Source organism: Pseudopipra pipra, chromosome 10, assembly GCF_036250125.1.
Source record: "Pseudopipra pipra isolate bDixPip1 chromosome 10, bDixPip1.hap1, whole genome shotgun sequence".
Lineage (NCBI taxonomy): Eukaryota > Metazoa > Chordata > Aves > Passeriformes > Pipridae > Pseudopipra > Pseudopipra pipra.
In genome coordinates, this window is record NC_087558.1 from 22,427,823 (window position 1) to 22,446,405 (window position 18,583).

Consider the following 18,583-nt stretch of genomic DNA (forward strand, 5'->3'; position numbering starts at 1 on the left):
CCAGGACAAGGCAGAATGACCACTTACCTGCCTCACATCCTCCTCCTCAGCATGGAGCACTGTCCCTGGGATGACTTAACCAATACACCTCATTTGAACCTGGCCTGAAAGAAAGGAGACATCCTCTGGATCTTTTGCAAGTGGAATGAAGGAAAACAAAACAAAACAAAACAAAGAGGAAAAGGAAAAAAAAAAGGTGAAAAGAAAAAACAGGAAAAGCAGTGATGCCTTTTCTAATTTTTATTATATGCTAATGCTCAAGCAGAGTGTTGCATCACCAGGGGGGTGCCCGAGTGTGTCTGTATCACAGTCACCTTTTGGTGGGTTTATTTAGAATATCAAAAGCACTTCAACTGGAAAAATGGACTTGTTAAGACCAAAGATATGCCTGTGATGTTCCCACCAGGAATAGCATTACCTGCCTTCCAGAGTGGATTTCCTCAGCTGTGCTGCACATTGGGGACGATTCTGCTTCTTTGGTTCGTTCCACCTCTCCAAGCCAGTTAGCAATCAAAAGTTGTTTTATAACTATGATTTGTATAGAATTTAAATCTGTAAGAAATGCAGGGGGGAAAGTGATGCTTCTTACCTGCAGTAAAAAGGTGCTGCTGTGCTGGATGGTGCCAGAATCTGCTCCATTCCTGGGCCACATCTCTGTGAGCTGTTCCTTGAAAGTCCTGGGGTTTCCCCGGAGGAGCAGCTCCTTGCTGTGCCAGAAGTACCTGCCTGGGAGAACAGGCTGCTCCGGTTTTATTTCCCTGTAACTCTGCAGGTTTTTCTGAACACTGGTGTTGGCAGGGGCTGCCTGGGGGGCACTGCTGGCAGGGCAGGCTCTGCCCAGGGCGCAGCTGGTGCTGCCAGCAGGAACATGGGGGACAGGCCCCCGTGCCAGGCTCTGCCCCCAGGGGCCACACGAGCCAGAGGGGCAACGGCCCCTGCTGGGAGAGCAGCCAAGGGGCCACTGCGCTTCCCTGTCCCCCCTCCCTCTGGGATTTAATCCCACCCCACTGATTTATCTTGGAATCACTAAGGTTGGAAAAGACCTCCAGGACCCCCAAGTCCAGCCTTTGCCAGAGCACCACTGTGCCCATGGAACAGCATCACCAAGTGCAGCATCCACTCCTTCCTTGGACATTCTGGAACATGTACCATGTGTGATGCTGGGAAGAGCCTCTCCACTCCCGGGAGAAGGGGGAGAACTTCATTTTCTTGGAAGACCATGGTCAGACCTCACTGGTCACAGCACTAATTTTGTACCACTACCTATGACCATGAACTGCTGCTTTTTCTTTCTGATGCAGCTCTACAAATTACGGGGGTTTTAATAAAGTTTGGAAGTTAATCCCTGTCTCCAAGAGGACTGGGAAGAAAGCTGGAACATCACACGCTTGCCTCTACGAAAAGAAATCCCTGAGCAGCTTCCTCTGTGCTAATGCTGAGAGCAGTTCCCCAGATCCAGAGTCCCTCAGGAGGAACACTGGGAATTCCAGCTGGAGCTCCACTGATCCTTGAACTGCCACCAGTGACTCCCCAGGCTGGGATGGGCAGGGGGCAGGGCCCTGCTCTGGGGGTGTGGGGCCGAGGTCTCCCTCTGCTCTTGGACCACGGGGAGGAAGGGCCCCGACCAGGACAGTTTCCAGCTGGGACCGCTGCAGTTCCTGCCAGCTCCGAGCTGAGCCCTCCCACTGCTCAGCTCCTCAGGAACAACTAGCCAGGAGGGCGAGGAAACCAAAGCAAGCCAAGCCTAATTTAAACAATTACAGAATTAGTCATCACTGGACTAAGTAGTATTTAGAGTAGTATTCAGACAATAAGTTCAACATATGCCACACTGATGCCCTCAGCAGTTGCAAAATAGAATTAGAAAACTAACATTTATTAAATCAATTTGAATTTTAATATACATTTCAAGAATGTGGCAGCATAAAAGGAAATGTTTTTAAAAACAACCTGAATCTACCATTTGCAGTTTTACATGAACCATCAGGGCTCTCCTGTCGACAGCTCCAAAACACGCTTGACCTAAATTCTCCAACTTTTGGTACCACACTGGATGCAGCAGTGAGATAGTAAAGATTCCAAATACTCCCACATTTCTGGAGCAAAGGTACTTTGTATTTAATTTAATGAAAGTCCTAAAAATGTACCATCAACAATCTCAGCAAAACTTAACAGCTCTGCAAAAGCATTCCCAAACAACCCATGCTGTGCAGTTCACTCCCAGCTCCGGGGGCTGCTTCGCTTACACGTAGTGGACTAATAAACAGATTTACATTAGTAGGTCACGATCAAACCACCAAATTAGGAACTGGTAGGATCCTTCTGGGTCAACACAAAAATCACATACAAGTTTAACTAAATACATTTTAATAGGACATCGTTAAATCTCAGGAGGGCTAAAAAACACAGATCTTAGGTACTCGGGTTGGCAAATAAAGACAAGAATACTAAGAAGCATTTTCCACCATTTACTCATTATCAAAAATATTTTTCAACTCTTCTTGCAAAACAAAAACAAAAAAGTACAGACTGGACACGTACATCACATTTTTCTTCCTATGGCTTTAACCCCCCACCCTGCCCACCCCACAGAAAAGACGGGGGGAGAAACAAACCAAAACCAACAAAAAGCTCTGACCACATTCACAGAAAATGACACCATGGTACACTACAAAACAAAAGGAGGTGCCATTTGTGTCCAAAGGGGTTTTTGCTCATGTCTCTGGTGAGGAACCGCCACTGTACGTGCTTTGTGCCAGGTCAAAGCCCCCGGCACCGCCCGCGGGGCCTGCGGGCAGGGGAAGGTGGGAGCAGGGGAGGAACTCAACAACCCACACGCTGCTGAACACGCCCTTCAAACAGGAATTGCCTTTGAGATGAGACAGAAACGCTCGTGTTCTAGTCAGCCCACCCTCAGGTTGTGCTGTATCACTGCAAGAGGAGAGATTTTTGCCTTCCCAAAGCAGTCTGACTTTTGTAACTGCACAGCTAAACTCTTGGGCCCCCTGCTCAGGGATTGTGCTGGAATCAACCATTTTTGTGTAAAACTGAGTTCCTGACAGGAATTCTTTCACTGTAACACTTTTCCAGATAAGCTCTTGACAACTTTGTGTTATGTTTCCATTTTCGAGCCTTTTGGCCCAGGTTGGTTGAAAAGCACTGACCTTCAAAAGCTACTTTTAGCATTTTAGCAGAAAATGAGATAGATTTGGGGTGGAGTGAGCTATACATAGCTTATTGTGTTTAGCAAACACCCAGAATGTTTGACCTTGGACAGCCATCGATCCTCTGCCCTGGCTGGAAGGTGCCTGTCAGTGGAGAACTCCCCTCAGAGGGAGGAGCTGTCACGGTACAAACTGGATCAAAGTCCCCCCAGTGCTGTGGAATCTCTGTATCCTGGCACTGAGGGGGGAAAATCAGCCAAGGGGTCTCTCTGTAACCCACAACCCCCCTTCTCTTCTCTAGAAGCAACAGCAGTAAAACCAGCAGGAACTCAAGAAAAAAACAGGGGGAGCAGGAAAGGGAGAGGATGGTGCTACCAAAAGTGGAGCCTTGGCTGGGTCCAAGCGCTGTTCTCCCCCTGCCAAAGCCCGCAGTGACATCACCCAGGGGGAGCTGGCACAGAGGGGTGTCTGAGCAGGGACATGGCCCTGGAGCTGCCAGGGGTGATGTTGTTCCCAGGACGGTGTATCCGAGCAGTCTGACCCGGTATCTGCCCGACCCTCCTGCCCCTGCCTGCAGCCCGAGCTGCCTTCTGGCCCGTCAGCTTTGTAATGTATTTACTAATCCTGTCTGTAACTGTGAGCTGTTCCCTACAGCAGATACCCAGTTCCCACAGGCAGCCAGTACCTACCCTTGCCAGACTGTGTCCTCCTCCTGCCTTTCCCACAGGAGCACCGGGGCATTCCCTGGTCACGGTGACTGTAACCCATGGACAGTCACTCTTGCACAGCACAGTGTAGCACCGCTGAGATGGACTAACCGGATGCCACTGCTCTGCTCTGGAGCCGAAGCTTTGACTGAGCACAAAGCACGAGCAAGTACAATGAGGTCAATATATTCCTGTCAAAGATCTTGTGATAAAATCATTTACATCAGCAATCGATCTCAAACTATGAGGTGCTGTAAGAACTAAAAACAGTTTTAGGGTAACTCCTCCATTATCTGCAACTATTTCCCAGACACTAATACACAGAACATAGCAATGAAAAACACTTGATACAAGTGATCTAAACGCAGGAGCTCCAGCAAGTTAAACAGAACCATAGCTGCCTTAAACCTGTAGCAGTTCCCCTACGGAGGGCAGGGAAAAGAAAGACAGACTCAGCAGTCATATCTCATGTCTATAGCTTCATCCAAACTTTTCTCATCGTGTGTACTGGCAGCTAAAAACGTCGTTACTGGTGACCCTGTCACATTGATTACACTGGTGCTCGTGCTGGCATTGCGCACCGCAATGCTCGTCACGTTAATGCCCAAAGTCAGCCGGGTCTGCTCCAAGGCCTTTTCTGGCACTGCAAACGCCTCCAGCTTCTTCTCCCCGTTGGCCATGTAGGAGTTTTGGCAGCCACGGCATATGCAGTCAAGGCAGGCTTTGCGGTTCGAGTAGCAAGGGCAGCGTTGGCCACGGCAGGTAAGAACACTTGGATTTTGGGTGGCACGACCACATTTACACCCTTTCTTTTCTTGTGGCTTTTTATACACAGTTTTTGTTGGGCTTCCTGGCATAACGTTACTGCTGGGAACTTTCTCCTTTGCCTTGTCTTTCGTTTTCAGCACCCCCGGTTTGGCTTTCGGGTGGGATTTCTTAGGGGCATGTTCTAGGTTCTTTTTCATGCTTTTGTTAGACAGGAGCACAGTTTTACTGATTTTGGGGGTGGTGCCTCCGTTGGGTACAGTCGCAATGGGCTGCAGAGACATTTTGTTCTCCTGTTTCACCGTCACGGGAGCCGACGCTCCCAGGGTTGGGCCGCAGATGATGCTGGAGATGGGCAGAGGTTGGACCTTCTCGCTGTCGCTTTCGGAGCGGGACCGCTTCCTGTTCAACTTCACCACCTTGGGCGTGGCCGCCGTGCAGGAGATGCCGTGAGGAGAAGCCTCCGTGGACATGAAAATGTTATGGCTGAGGGGAGGGGGGGAGAGCTGCAGGAAGGGGCCGTTGGCCATGTTCGCCTCCAGGCCGGGCTGCAGGCCCGAGTCGCAGACCTCGGTGCCGGACACGGTCTCCAGGCTGCGCAGCACCTCCTCCACGCTGAGCAGCAGCGACCCGCCCGGCTTCATGTCCTCGCTGAAGCCGCAGATGTCGATGCCCGCGGGGCACAGGTCGCTGCCCGACACGGGGTCGCACACGGGCTGCAGGCCGCCCGGCAGCTCCTCCGTCTTGATGTAGTCCCCGGCGCCGCAGACGTCGATGGCGCTGGCGTGCTCCGGGGACGGCAGGCTCACCCCCAGCTTCTCCCCCGGCAGCCCGTTGCAGCTGGGCAGCCCGTTGATGGCCGAGCCCCGGCCGTCCGCGTTGTGCGTGGCCTCGGGCACCGAGGGGAACCCCGCCGGGGCGTCGCTGGGCAGCTCCGAGGTGGAGGGGACCGGGGAATGCGTCAGGCACAGAGCCAGGGCCGCGTCGGAAGGTTTCTCGGCGTCCTCGTGCAGGGGGGACCCATCCTTGAGCAGGGCCAGCAGGTCTGCCGAGCAGTCCACGGCCTGGATGATGTCCCGGGCCAGGGGCGTCTGTGTGATGTACTCGCACAGCTTCTTGTAGCAGTTCACCAGGATGCTCAGCTGCTTGTTCTCCTCAAACTGCTCATAGTCCTTGCACCAGCTACACGACGGTTTCATCATCATCTTCTTGCCTTTACAGGTTTTGCAGACATAGTGCTGGCATGTGGAGTTGGTGGGAGCAATAGGGTCTTGTAGCAAATTTCCTGAGGGAAAAAGAAAGAGGAAGATTACAATGGACTCAAGGCAGGTTTCCTGGACAGCGGGGGATTAATTTTTTGTACTGTCAAAAAAAATTGCCTCGGAAAGTTCAGCTGGTCACCAGAAAACGTCCCATCCCAGTGACAGCCTGTATAAACCTCACAGCTGCCCATCTGCTTTTGAAACACTAAATAAGAAACCCATCCCACCATCACGGGTTGTGTGCTGCAGCCTTTACAAACACTCTCAGCTCCAACACCACCAAGCCCCTTGTCCTCTTCAGTTTTGTCCAGGAAAACTTATGGAACACACAAGATTTCTAGGACTTTACCAGAAGTGCAACTATAAACTCCTGTGACAAGCTAATGCAGAGATTTTAATGGAATTAGGAAAAACAAATGGCAATAGAGCAGAGGGAAACTCTGAACAGGATGTAAAAACGATGGAACATCCACCCCAAAGGGGAAGGAAACACAAAGTTTCTGTGTTACTTTTCATTTAGTGTTTAGTGAAGCCATCAGAATGAAAGGATTTTCTCTGAAATCTTACTGTTAAGAATAAAAAAACTACTAAAAATCAGTTGCTAAAGGAATCCACACACACCTGACAGCACAGAAAAGTCTCAGACCCCCAGCACTGACAGTCTGGAAGGTTTTGTCTACAGATCCCCAAAACTGTAAAACCTGAAAGAGTGGTTTTGGTTTTCCTTAAAAACAACCTAAATACCACCTAAGGATAAAATGGGAAAGAACTAAAATTCTGTACAGAAACAATCCAAGGAGTTCCTATATCCAGCCAGTGACAAGACTGCTTTGCTATTTCCAGCCAGCTCCAGGCCAGGAAGATATTCCATCTCCCAAATTAAATTGCAGAGTATCTCTGCCATCCCAGCACCAGGGCTCCCCTCCTCTCCAAGCAGCACATTCTCTGCTTTGATCAGCCCCTTCTCCCAGAAGGAGCCTCTGTTGGATGAGTTACAGCCATCAGGGAATTCCCACCCAGATTTTCCAAAGTGAAAACATGCTGCTAAGGCAAAGGAATAAAATTAAACCATTTGGGAAGAGGAAGCAAAATGCATATATCAAACTGACTGAGAGAACAAAACAAACACAACAGATACAAAGATATTTTCTCTCATTGCTCACTTGCCTGATACCTTTTCCCTGCATTCCCTGATCCCATTTTGGGAAAGGGCCACTCCAGCCCCCACCTGAGCTGTCTTTCGGGGAAGTGTGGCTTGATGTAAACTGGTTTTTGAGCCACAAATCACAAGAGTCAGTGCTGAAGTTGCCCTTAGATAGTATATTTTTCATAAACCGAGCAAAATACAACTGTTTAGAAAGCTGGGAGGTGGCACAGACAGTGTCACCCATGAGACCTGCCAGGACAGTGTGAGCAGCCCCACCATGAGAAGACAGAAAACACTCTTCGAGTCAAGCCGTGGAGATTTAAAGGCAACAGGTGGAACTTGGAGTCACAGGGTCCAACCCACAGTGGGAATTCCCATTTTTGTTATCAGTTCCCTTGAAATGACACGATACAAACAGAGGCAGAGGGGGCCACCATGGTCCTCAGAGGGATTTGATTTTGGGAGTCCCTAACTCCCACGGGGAGGACAAAGCCAACACCTGAAACCACAGCACGAGTCGTGTCCCTCAGCAGGAGCTCACCAACACTGGAGCTGGAGCCTCTCCAGCAGGACAAGCAGGAGGCAAACACCCCAAACACTTCTTCCTTTAATGCTCTGACACTTCAGAGCCAGAGCTTCCATGGCCAAAAGCCACCAGCATTAACAGCCAATTAATACTCAATTAGAATCACAGAATCAGCTGGGTTGGAAGGGACCTCTGAGATCATCAAGTCCAACCCTTGATCCAACCCCGCTGTGGTTCCCAGCCCATGGCACTGATGCCACATCCAGTCTGTCCTTAAACACCTCCAGGGATGGAGAATCCACCACTTCCCTGGGCAGCCCATTCCAAGGGCTGATCACCCTCTCTGGAAAGAAATTCTTCCTAATATCCAACCTAAACCTCCCCTGGCACAGCTTAAGACCATAATTAATTAATGACAAAGCAGCTGGGTGTGCTCCTCGCCCACCTTCGGCCCCCCTTTGCTCCCCCTGATGCTAAGGCTGAGTTCTGATGCTTTACAGAACTAAAACACAGCAGAGACGGGGCCAAATAAACCAGATACCATTTTAACTCCTAATTAGATTTTTAAAAAGGCATCGCCAACTGTGCGTTTTATTCCTCCCAAAATACACTTGGCTGGAACTCCTGAGTGAGTAGGAATGCTAAAAGAGGGTACAGCGAAATTTAAATTTCCAGAAGCTCTGAGGGAAAACCAGACGGACCGACAAGAAAAAACACTCCCCCTGCTCTCCCTGAGGGGAGAACAGAGCGAGTGCTCCTCTCAGTAAATGCCAGGCAACCTACACGGGAGAGACATCGGGAATGCCTGGGCTCAGGGAAGAGTTTCAGTTGGAGCTCAGAGCTCACTGAATATTCATTCTGCAAAGTTTCTCTCGCCTCTGGATTCTGTGGCACAGCTTTAGTATTGGTAAGTTAAAAAAAGGAAAGCCAACCATGAGATGCCAACTGCCATCCAATGAAGTTTCATCCCTGTGATTTCCAGGAGTGGTGCCCAGCGAGCAGCACAGTCCCACACACACAGCCCTGAGCTGCCCCCTGAACCTGCAGGTTTCCACTGCAAGGCCAAGACTACACCTTTGCCTGGTGCCCATCAGTGCCACCCCTCTCTATAAATTGAATGATTTATATAGATCTGTAAGAAGTAAAAATGGTGGGCCCTGAGAATGTGATAGTTTTTCACAGTAAGAATTTAACATTTCTCTAAGGTAAATGAATTTACCTTAGAGAGGTACTCGCCCCTGGGAGATCCTCCACGGTTACTCCTCAGGCCTCCACTGCACTGGTGTTCCTAAACCTTGCCCTGTCTGTTCCCTCTTTTGCAAGGGCTGTATTGATACACCCAAAGCAGAATCACGTTCTTACAAAGCCTCCAATAAGAGACTTCCCCTCCACACCAGCTCTTAACTCCCCAACTTCCAGAAAGCTTGACTTAACATGAGCACTCACATTCCATGAGCAGCATGCACAGGGGAAAGACTTCTAATACCTGAGTCCTGGACAGGCTGCACCGGCTGGGAGGTCACTTAAAGCACAAGCAATACTTCCTATTGTGTTCCTTAATGAGCATCACTTCACAGCTGCAGGGACAGGGGAAACACCTGCAAATTGTATCTCTGGGACCGAAGGGAGAAAGGGATTGGGAATCACAGCAAATGGATGAAGTTCACTGGGAAGAAAGGCTTGGAACAGTCACCTCCTGCCATTCTCACCTGGGAGCAGAAAAGGGGCTGAACAGAAATAACTCATTTAGGGTCCTTGGAAATGCTACTGAAACATAATTATCCTGCCTTTCTTACCAACTTCAAATCTTAAGAATCACATTATTAAATCTTAATTTCATGAAGTGAAATAGAAAAAAAGTATATCAATTTTTGTTACGAATAGAAATGACTGTGTGGCTGGGGTTGGTCTCTAACATTGGTCAGGCAGAGGTCTTTAATCCTCAGCTGCACTGGGGACACCAGGACCCCCTGGCTCTGCAGGGCACAGGCAGCACTGGGAGCTCCTCTCACTCCACTGTGGTAGGATGACACCCATGGAAAAGAGGAGCTCACCTGCCCCAGTCAATCTGTGCACATCAAACATCACAATTAGTGCCCCTGATTTCACTGTTAAACCAAGACTGCAGGGCTAGAAATGCTGAGGAATAGGAAGCTCCAGCCCCTCTGGAGCAACATACATGGCAAGGACCCCAAAGTCACATCCAGAAACTGGACTGCTACACTTCCAGCCTTTTCATTTCTGGATGAAACGGGATCTGATTGTTTCTACTAAAATAATTACCAAGAGCCAGTGAGCTCCAACAAATTGCCTCACTGAGGCTCCAGAGCTCAGCCAAAGGACAGGAGCTGGTTCACTCCACAGGGTTTTGTGTCCAGCCATCCATCCACCTGCAGCTGCTCCTGGAAAGAAAAGCTCTGCTCTCCCCTCCACCCTCCCACCCCACACAGCACCTTCCCACCTCAGGAATGATCAGCTGGAGCCCACTGAAGAACAAGCAGCTCCAAGAGGCTTCAAAGCAAAGCATGCAAAAGGAAACCCCCTCCCCAAGCACAGCATCTCCCGGGCACTGTTTGCAGAGCTCCTGCCGACAGACAGGCAGGCATATGATGAGCAGTGAAAAGGTCTGGCAGCCATCTGCAGAGGGAGAAAATAAACGTGGAAGATCTGGCTGATCCGGGGGGATCTGCATCCTTACTAAAGGAGAAGGGAACTACACACACAGCTCCCAGAGGGCAGAGCAAGGGTTAAGTGCCAGGGATGGCACAGCAGGGAAAGGTCTCCAGCCACAGCCCCCCAGCCCTCCCCGTGGGCTGTAGGGATTTCCCCTGGTGGGGCTGATGGACTTCCCCAGCACTGCCCCAGGACTCAGAGTGCCCAGCCCCGGGTCTGGCCTCCCCTGCCCTGCCCCACTGCTCCAGGCAGGACAATGTTTGGCAGCCCCTCCCAGCACACAGGACCTGCCTGGATCCCCTGGCAGAGGTGCCCTGTCACCCAGGATCAGGGATCCCACCCACTGCAGTGTTCCCAAAACACCCCAGCGTTTGCAGCTGATGGACACAAATACACACATTCCCAGTATTCCCAGTGCAAAGCTCTGAACCCACGTCTGAAACACAGGTGGAAGCAAGGGGAGTTCACAATGACAACACTGGAAATATTATCCTTTCAGGGGGGTTGAGACAAGAGTTTGTAGACAGAAATAGTTTCATTCAGCCAAAAACAAAAAATAAAAAATAAAAAAACCCCCAAGCCTCCCAGCACATGGCCCTTTTTGAGGAACAGGGAGAGTTCACCTGGGAACTCAGGGACACCACTGAAGACACCACCTTGCCCTCAGATCACCACAACTCCCACAACAGTGCCACTGAATCCAACCAAAGACAGTCACAACCACTGACAGATTCCCGTGGGGTGAAATGGAAATGTGGGACACAAAATAGCATTAACAACCCCCCCAAACCAACTAAAAATACTTATTTCAAAATTAAGAGAAAACATTCTGCTGGCTGCTGGATATTCCTGAGCATCCTGCATCAGCAAACAACCAGGAAAAATGACCTACAGAAAGTATTAGCCTCATATAGGGATGGTTGTGACTAATGAATTAATGATTGTGTAACTCTTTGGAGAAATAAAAAGGGCACTATTTTTGCCTGAACACCATGGGAACCCAAATTAACCATGATCAGAAGACAGACTATTTTTCTGCATATTTGGAGAATTACAGTCAATCTCTTTAGCTAAACTTCAAGGAAAAAAAAAATATGACAACAAATTGCATTTGAAGCGCAGAAGGGACTGCCTTCTTCTCAGGGTCCACACCCTGCATAAGAGACAACAGAACATATTCACTAAGTCCTATGTCAAAGTTTTATTTCTGTTTGAAAGTCTTTGTGTTTACAAAATCCCTGACTGGAAGAATTCTAAATGTATTTTTAACAGAATAGGTGGTAAAGTTCAAACTTTGAGGCTAAAAAACAAAAAAAAAGATAAATTCATCATTTTCACCATTCAGAGTAAAATTTTCACATAATGGTGTTTTTTAAAAGTCAAGGTTGTTATATTTTCAGAGGTTTCAAATAGCAAAGTTAACATCTCTTCTCTAGGTGTAAGATTAATGTGTTTGCATGCAGCAGAAATGCTCCAAAGAGTTAAAAGCTGCTTTGAAAGTTACGGATTGAGTCGATCACATTCCCCGAGCAAACCATAGAGGACTGAAAACCATTTTTCCCCCCCAAGCAGAAGCACTTGCACAAGGTTAGCTGGGCACTCCTGGAGTAAACTGTGCTCCCCAAGGCCCCTGAGTAGGAGCCAGCCCTGAGCACACACAGAATAACAAATTACTGAAGGACTTGGGAGTCACTCCTGGGAGGAGCAGGGAAACCTGTGCTGTCCAACAAGCCCCGTGCTCCAGGAAGGCTGTGCTGGGCTCCAGCTCTCCCTCAGTGACTGCACTCACAACCAACTCCAGGGGAACATCCAGGAATGCTCAGTCCGTATTTAGACAACCTAATCTGCAAATGGGGAGATGGCAAAGCAAACAAACCCAGAGGAAGGTGTGTTTGAGTGCCCTGTGCCCACAGACTGGGACAACTCAGCCATCCCATAAAGGTGCCTCTTGGCCACACATTAACTCCTCCTGACCCACCCTGGAAGGCAATGGTTTAATCACTATCCTCAGGGACCAGCAGAGCCCATCCATCCCCTCCAGAGCCTCGACAGGAACACTCATCTCCAATCCCATCAGAGCTAACACTGAACCTCCCCTGGAAACCACTGCCAGCCAGCCACGGGGGAAACCAGAGCCACTTCTCTTCCCACTCCTCCTTTCCTTCTGACACAGAGCAGCATCTGGAGTTTGGAAACCACTCCCAGTCCAACGGGGAGGAGCCGACGTTATCAACACTTCTGCAGTGACAAGGCACTGCCCCCCAGAGTCACACCCGGGATTTAAAAACAGAAAAGGGACGCAGGGAATCGGAGTGGGCAGATTTTGAGAGGAAGAGAAATCATCCCGTGTGTTCTTGGCTAAAAATCGGTGCCCTCACAGATGTGAGTGGACATCTGATAGACAACTGCTTCTCCAAAAGAAGAAGAAAAGGAACACCCCCAGCAGGAGGTATTTGAGAGGTACCCAGGCCCCCAGTCCACGCTCCCTAGTGGCTGTTTCAGAGATTCTGGTTATTCTGCACATTCTTCACAAATTCCAAAGTATTTTGGCAGCTACTCATGTAATTTTTAAGGGGAAAATAACATACTTTTAAAAACCACCATAAGGTGATACCTGGACAGTATTTTCATCATTGAAAAAAAGAAAATGTCAATGAAAAAATACCTAAAAAAAAGCCCAGAGCCAGATCACTTCTCAAACGTAAAAGGCAACTCCAATCATGAATCAGCCTTCACTCTCCTTAATCCAGGGAGAACAGACAAGGAAGGAGAGTTCTAGGCTAAACTCTTCCATCACAAAACTTAAATACACTTTTTCACTTTAAGACTTTGATATCCGGGTTTAACTCAGCCATGCTCATTTCCCAAACAGAAAATCCAGTACCATGCATATAATTAAGTTTTATTACAGTGGGAATTTGTTTCTTCTCCCTCCCTCCATCTCTGTGCCAGGAAATTGAATTTTCTAGGAAGTTTCAGTCTGTTTAGGTGCCACTCAACCCTGTCCCCTTCTCCGAGGGACAGCAGGCTGCCTGCCCCAGGCTGTCTCCCTGCATCCCTGTCTCTCCTCCTCCATCACTGACAGGGAAACTGCTCACTCCAGAGCCAAAATTCCCTGGCATTCCCCTTGCTTGTGGTGCTGCTTCCCCCAGAAACTTGCAGGAATGTTCACATCAAAGATTAATCAAACTGTACAGGCCTAATTCCCATCATTTCCCGGTGACTAAAGCACTGGGACACCCCTGAGGACACCCGGAGCAGGGAGGGGTGTGAGGGACACAGCACCTCAGAGAGGGGGGAGGAAGAAGAGGAGGAGCCTTCACATGGACAAAAGGGCACAAAGATGGAGAATTTTACACAACTACATGGGGGAATGTCAAACCCAGCCAGCAGAATGGGCCCCATAATTCCACTGATAAGTATAATTGATTATAACATGTAATTATATTATACACTCCATTCAACCTATATTGGCAGTATAAAACTCTCAAAAGTAGCCTGTTACATTTACACAAGAGCAGGAGGGAACTATCCCTACACTAATCTTTACACAGGAAAACAAACAGTCAGCAGTTTCTATTTGATTTTTTGGCAATCCATGGCATTCCCACGCTTGGGAGTTGCTTCCACGATGCTCCTGCACCCCTGAGCCTCCAACCCCCTGACCAGAACCATCAGGAGCTGCCTCAGAACACTGGGGGGGGGCTGCAGGAGGCACCAGGCAGGGCTCTCCTGGGCTTTCTTTGTTCCTCCCCACCCCTAATCTCCCTACAGCCACGTGTTGTCTCACATCCCCTTCCTTGGATTACAGGATGTGTAAGACAAGAACCGTGTTCCCATCCTGTATTTCACAGCCGGGTTCCTGGCCAGGCATGAAGTGCTGTCCCACAGCCCTGCCACCTTCCTGGCACTTTCCCACTCTGCATCAGCACTAACAATCTTTCACACCCCTTTGAAATATCTGCCAGGGGTTCCAGGGTGAGGTTTCCCGTGGAGAAAACGCTCAGCTGATCTCACTGGCACTTGTGTCTCCTACCAACATTTCAAGTGAGTTTCGGAGAGGGCTGTTATTGCTGAAAAGCAGCTGAACCTCTGACTGACCTGCAGTGACCTACCTGGGATTTGAACCTGAGAAAGGCACTGTTAGGAGAATTTTATCCCAACAGGCAGGACTGTTAAAACATACAAGTTTGCTGCGTAAATTCTACTAAACTATTTTTAAACTAAACATGGTGTTAATATGCAACTTAATAATAATCCCTTTATTCCAGAGACTGGAACTTGTATTTCACATCTTCCAAACACACAAGGCACAGCCTCTCTGCCTAATGCACACTCGGGAGCAGTTATTTTTAAGTTGTAAAAGCTCTAGGAAATACTGTCTTATACATCCCTGTAAAAGGATGATGTATCACCGCCAGCACTGTCCAGGAAACTGTCACATGATCACACTTAAGTCCTAGAAACACACACACGGCCAGAGCAGAAGTGAACCTTCATCCCCCACGAGGCAGGAGGAGCCCTGAACCCCCCCAACAGCCTCGGTGACACACTGTGTTTGCATTTGGGCTTTGTCCTGCTCAACTCTGTGTGTGCCAATCCCAGTCTGAAACCAGAGCTGCAGTCAGAATCTTATCATTAACGGGGGCCCAAAAGCTTCTGCCAGCCCTGCTCTGTGAGCTGGGTACAGCACTGTGGGACCACAAGGAAATACTCTGGGAACTCAGGGGAAGCCCAGGAATGTCAGGTTTGTAGAGCTGGCACTCATTTCCCCTGAAAACTGTTCCCTAAAATTAAGGGGACAATCCTGAGCGTGGAATTCAGACCTACAGCCTAACAAAGTATTACAGGATGCACAGAGATCACACACTGAGGGAATGGCACAAGGAGCACTCACTTGGGGAGGAACTTCCCAAGGGAATTCCTGCAAGTCTGACACTTGAGACTTGAACTACCACTGATAATTCAGGCACCATTTCTCCAACAAAGCACAGTTTTTACACCTTTACAGTCCAGACAGCATCTGCTGAGGTCTGTGCATGGGAAGTGCCCCCAGAAGACACCCAGAGTCCTGTGCACAGGAACCCAGAGCCAGGCCTTGGATCTCATGGCCCAAACAGACAAACAGGGTAGAAAGGAGTGGGCATCTGACAACCTTTTATGAATTTAAATTTTAAAAATACCAAAGCCACAAACAAACAAAACCAACCCCACACTGCAAAGTTTTGGGTGGTCATTGCACCCACTGTTGTGATCTCCCAATGCAATCTTTACTTCAGCACTTTTAAAACACCCACATTAAAAAGGTTCTGATAGTTGGATAGTTTCAGTGACTTTAAACATGCAGAAACCCTTAGCAATGAAGTACAGAACAGAAAGAGCATTTTAAAAATACCCCAGCGAGGTCAGAGGGATCAAGAGTGAAGGAGGCACCAACAGAAGTGGGAGGAAAGGAACACAACAAGCAAACAAGAAAAAGAAGGTGGATTTGGCTTTACCAGTGTGATCTGCAGGTTTGTGGGTGCTGGGGAGCCCCAGAGTGGGCAGTGCTGCCTGCAGGGTCCAGAGAGACACCTGAGGAACTGCAGGACACAAACTCTTTTACTGCAGAGCTTCACAAAGAGCCTGGAATTTCCTGAGGCCTCTGGACGTGCCACCCACAAACAGGAGCCCAGAGGCAGAGATAAGGCTGGGTAATCACTCAGGCTAAATACTGAAATAAACAGCAGCTCCAGTTATCTGAAAGCTGGACACAGCAGGGAAAACATAAACCAAAGGAATAACCTTGACATTCAATTAAAATAAAGGATGAAGAGAGAAAGGGGGACCATGAAGGATAGTCTGTAAGTAGGAACATTCATGGAGGCACAAGGCAAGAGAAGAAAACAAACTAAAAAGGGTGGTTTGCTCTACCAGACTCAGAGTGAGAGAAAAGCCAAGCAAGAAAAAAAGCTGAAGAGGGGAAAAAAATATTCAGAAATTTGGGCAGAGACAAATTAAAGATAGACGATTTCAACAGCACAGAGTGTAAAAACAGGATTGCAAAAGGCCAAGAAGGGAAGAAGTCAAGGCAAGCAGAACAAAGAACACATTTCAGAAGACCAGGCTTAAAGTGGAGAGGCCAGATAGCACAGCAGTTAGAAACACACAGTCCCTATGTAAATAGCTTATTAAAAACAAATCAGAACAATATTTGCATGTTTTTAGGCAAAAGCATTCTGGTGATTGACCCAAAGCAGGAAGGACTTACAGGGAAAAAGCACAGTCAGGGCTGAATTAACCAGCCTAAGGTAATAAGAAATAAAGAGCAGAGGTGCATCAATACTGACATCAGGGTTCCAGGAGGAAAAAACACCTCAAATTACTCCAGGAAGTGACGCTGCAGAGATCCTGGGAACGGGCTCCCTCCTTCCCACTACAAACAGATCCCTATTTTCTAAGACTTTAAATGGGAGGAGCCAATAGCTGGAGGAGAGGAGGGATAGGAAGCATCCAACACTGGCTTAGCAGCCTCGACAGCTGAAACCCTCCTCCTGAAAATAAATACAATATTTCACTTTATAAACCCCAGTGATTCGATTCAAGCCGAGTGTGAGCACACACAGCAGCAACGACAAACATGGACAGGAAAACACGAACGCACAGAGCCGGGGCTCAAAACTACCGCAGGGAAAGAAGGAGAATTAACAAATTAATCAACCGAGAGCTCCAAGAGCTCCGAGCCCTCTCCCGACACCGACCGAAGCTGCAAAGGGAAGTTCAAGAAGGGCTGACAGCTTATCCCAGAGCTTCCTCCCGAAGGGCCACGTGCCCCCACTCCACAGACACAGCAGGACGCGGTTCCTTCCCAGCGCTCCCCAGCCTGGAACACCGAAATTCCGGACGCTGCCTTTGCCCACAGAACGCTCTTTTTTTGGGGGGGAGTGGGGAAGGCCCAGCAGACCTTCGGCCCGTTTGCTTTTTATGGTGATTATTGTCACAGGGCATATAGGCGCATTAAAAAAAATCAATTATTGTTTATGCCCGCCCCAAATTCCTGGCTTTCAATCGGAATTACTTTTTGTTTACATTTCAAGGGGGAGGGAAGGAAAGTTAGCAGTTCCTCTTTCCCTACCTCCACGGTCTGGGGATTGTTTGGAGTATCTTTTACCACGCTGGCTCTCAGTCGTGGCTTTTTTAAAGCGATTAACTCCACCATGGCAGGGTATTCCGACAGCCACTCCAGCGGGGTGTTCCGACAGCCGCTCGCTCCCGCACCCCGGAGCGGTGCCCGCAGCACAGCGCCGTGTTTTGGGGAGCTCCCACAGCCCCGTGCCCGCCCTGCCCCGCGCCGGGGGCGGGATTATCCCGACACTCTTCCCACTGCACCTTCCCGAGCCGCCCCCCCGGCGGGGCCGCCAAACTTTCCCTGGAGCTGCCCCGGGCCGGGGCGAGGCCAGGCCGGCACAGCCCCGGTACAGCCCCGGCCCGGCCCGGCCCAGGGCCGTGCGGGAGCCCCGGGCAGCCTCATTGTGCAGGAACAAAAGAAAGATCCTCACCGCACACGCAGCAGGAGAGGGACTGCCTGAAGTAGGGCAGGAGCTTGTTAATCTCGGAAAAGGACTGGGGGTCCCCCGGGTCGTAGTTGAGCACCAGGCGGCTCGCGGACACGTAGAGAGCAGTGGCATTCACGGGGTTCATCGCCGCCGCTCGCTCGCCGCCGGCTCCGCGCTGAGAAGAAGGTCCGCGCGGGCGGCGGGCGCGGGTGGCCCCGGGGCGGGGGCCGCCCGGGTGTCACCTTGGTCCGGGCCGCCCGGGGCCGCGCGGCGGCGGCGGCAGCGCGGAGGGGCCGCGCCGGCTCCTCCTCCGCCCCCCGCGGGGCCTCGCTGCGAGCGGCGCCTCGGCGCGGGCGGCGGCGGCGGCCGCGCTACTGCAGCTGCGGGCGGGCCATGCCCGCACCGCGGGCCCTGCTGCTGTCGGCGCCTCCCTCAGCGGCGGCCCGGCATGGCGGCGGCCGCAGGCACGAACCGCGGGCGGGCGCGGGGCGGCGGCGGCGGGGCCGCGCTGCCCGGGGCGGCGGGGGCGGCGGGGCTGTGCGCGGGCTCAGCGCGGCCGCATCCCCCGGCGGGGCGGCGGGCCGGGGCAGGGCCGGGCCGGGCCGGGCCGCTCCGCTGGCGCCGTTAGTCCGCCCGTCACTGCGGGGCCATCGCCGCGCCCGCTGCGCGCATGCGCCGCCCGCGCCCCGCAACGGGGGGCCGCGCCAGCGCCCCCCAGCGGCGCCCGCGCCCCGCCGCGAGACACGGGCTGCGCGCGCCCGCCGCACGGGGGCGGGGCGCGCGCCGCTGACTCGCCGTGAGGCG

At 50.6% G+C, this 18,583-nt stretch overlaps 1 protein-coding gene across 2 annotated transcripts; it reads right to left on the reverse strand.

The window, feature by feature from the left end:
• Nucleotides 1-1,855: 1,855 nt before the first annotated feature.
• MSL2 (MSL complex subunit 2) lies at nt 1,856-18,049 on the reverse strand. 2 transcript variants are annotated; one of them, XM_064666694.1, is made up of 2 exons: nt 17,783-18,049; nt 1,856-5,921 (listed from the first exon to the last, which is right to left on the reverse strand). In XM_064666694.1, the coding sequence occupies exons 1-2, from the start codon at nt 17,922-17,924 to the stop codon at nt 4,324-4,326; spliced, it is 1,740 nt and encodes a 579-aa protein (XP_064522764.1). In that variant the 5' UTR covers nt 17,925-18,049; the 3' UTR covers nt 1,856-4,323. The 2 variants fall into 2 exon arrangements, with proteins under 2 accessions (XP_064522764.1, XP_064522765.1); XM_064666695.1 differs by lacking the exon at nt 17,783-18,049 and adding an exon at nt 17,359-17,485.
• Nucleotides 18,050-18,583: the final 534 nt, after the last annotated feature.

Bases quoted from the DNA above. Each gene is read 5' to 3' on its own strand.
- MSL2 (XM_064666694.1), bottom strand. From the start codon at position 17,924: ATGAACCCCGTGAATGCCACTGCTCTCTACGTGTCCGCGAGCCGCCTG. The intron at 5,922-17,782 runs GTGAGGATCTTT...TTTTTCCCTCAG, and splicing joins CCTCTCCTGCTGCGTGTGCG to GAAATTTGCTACAAGACCCT.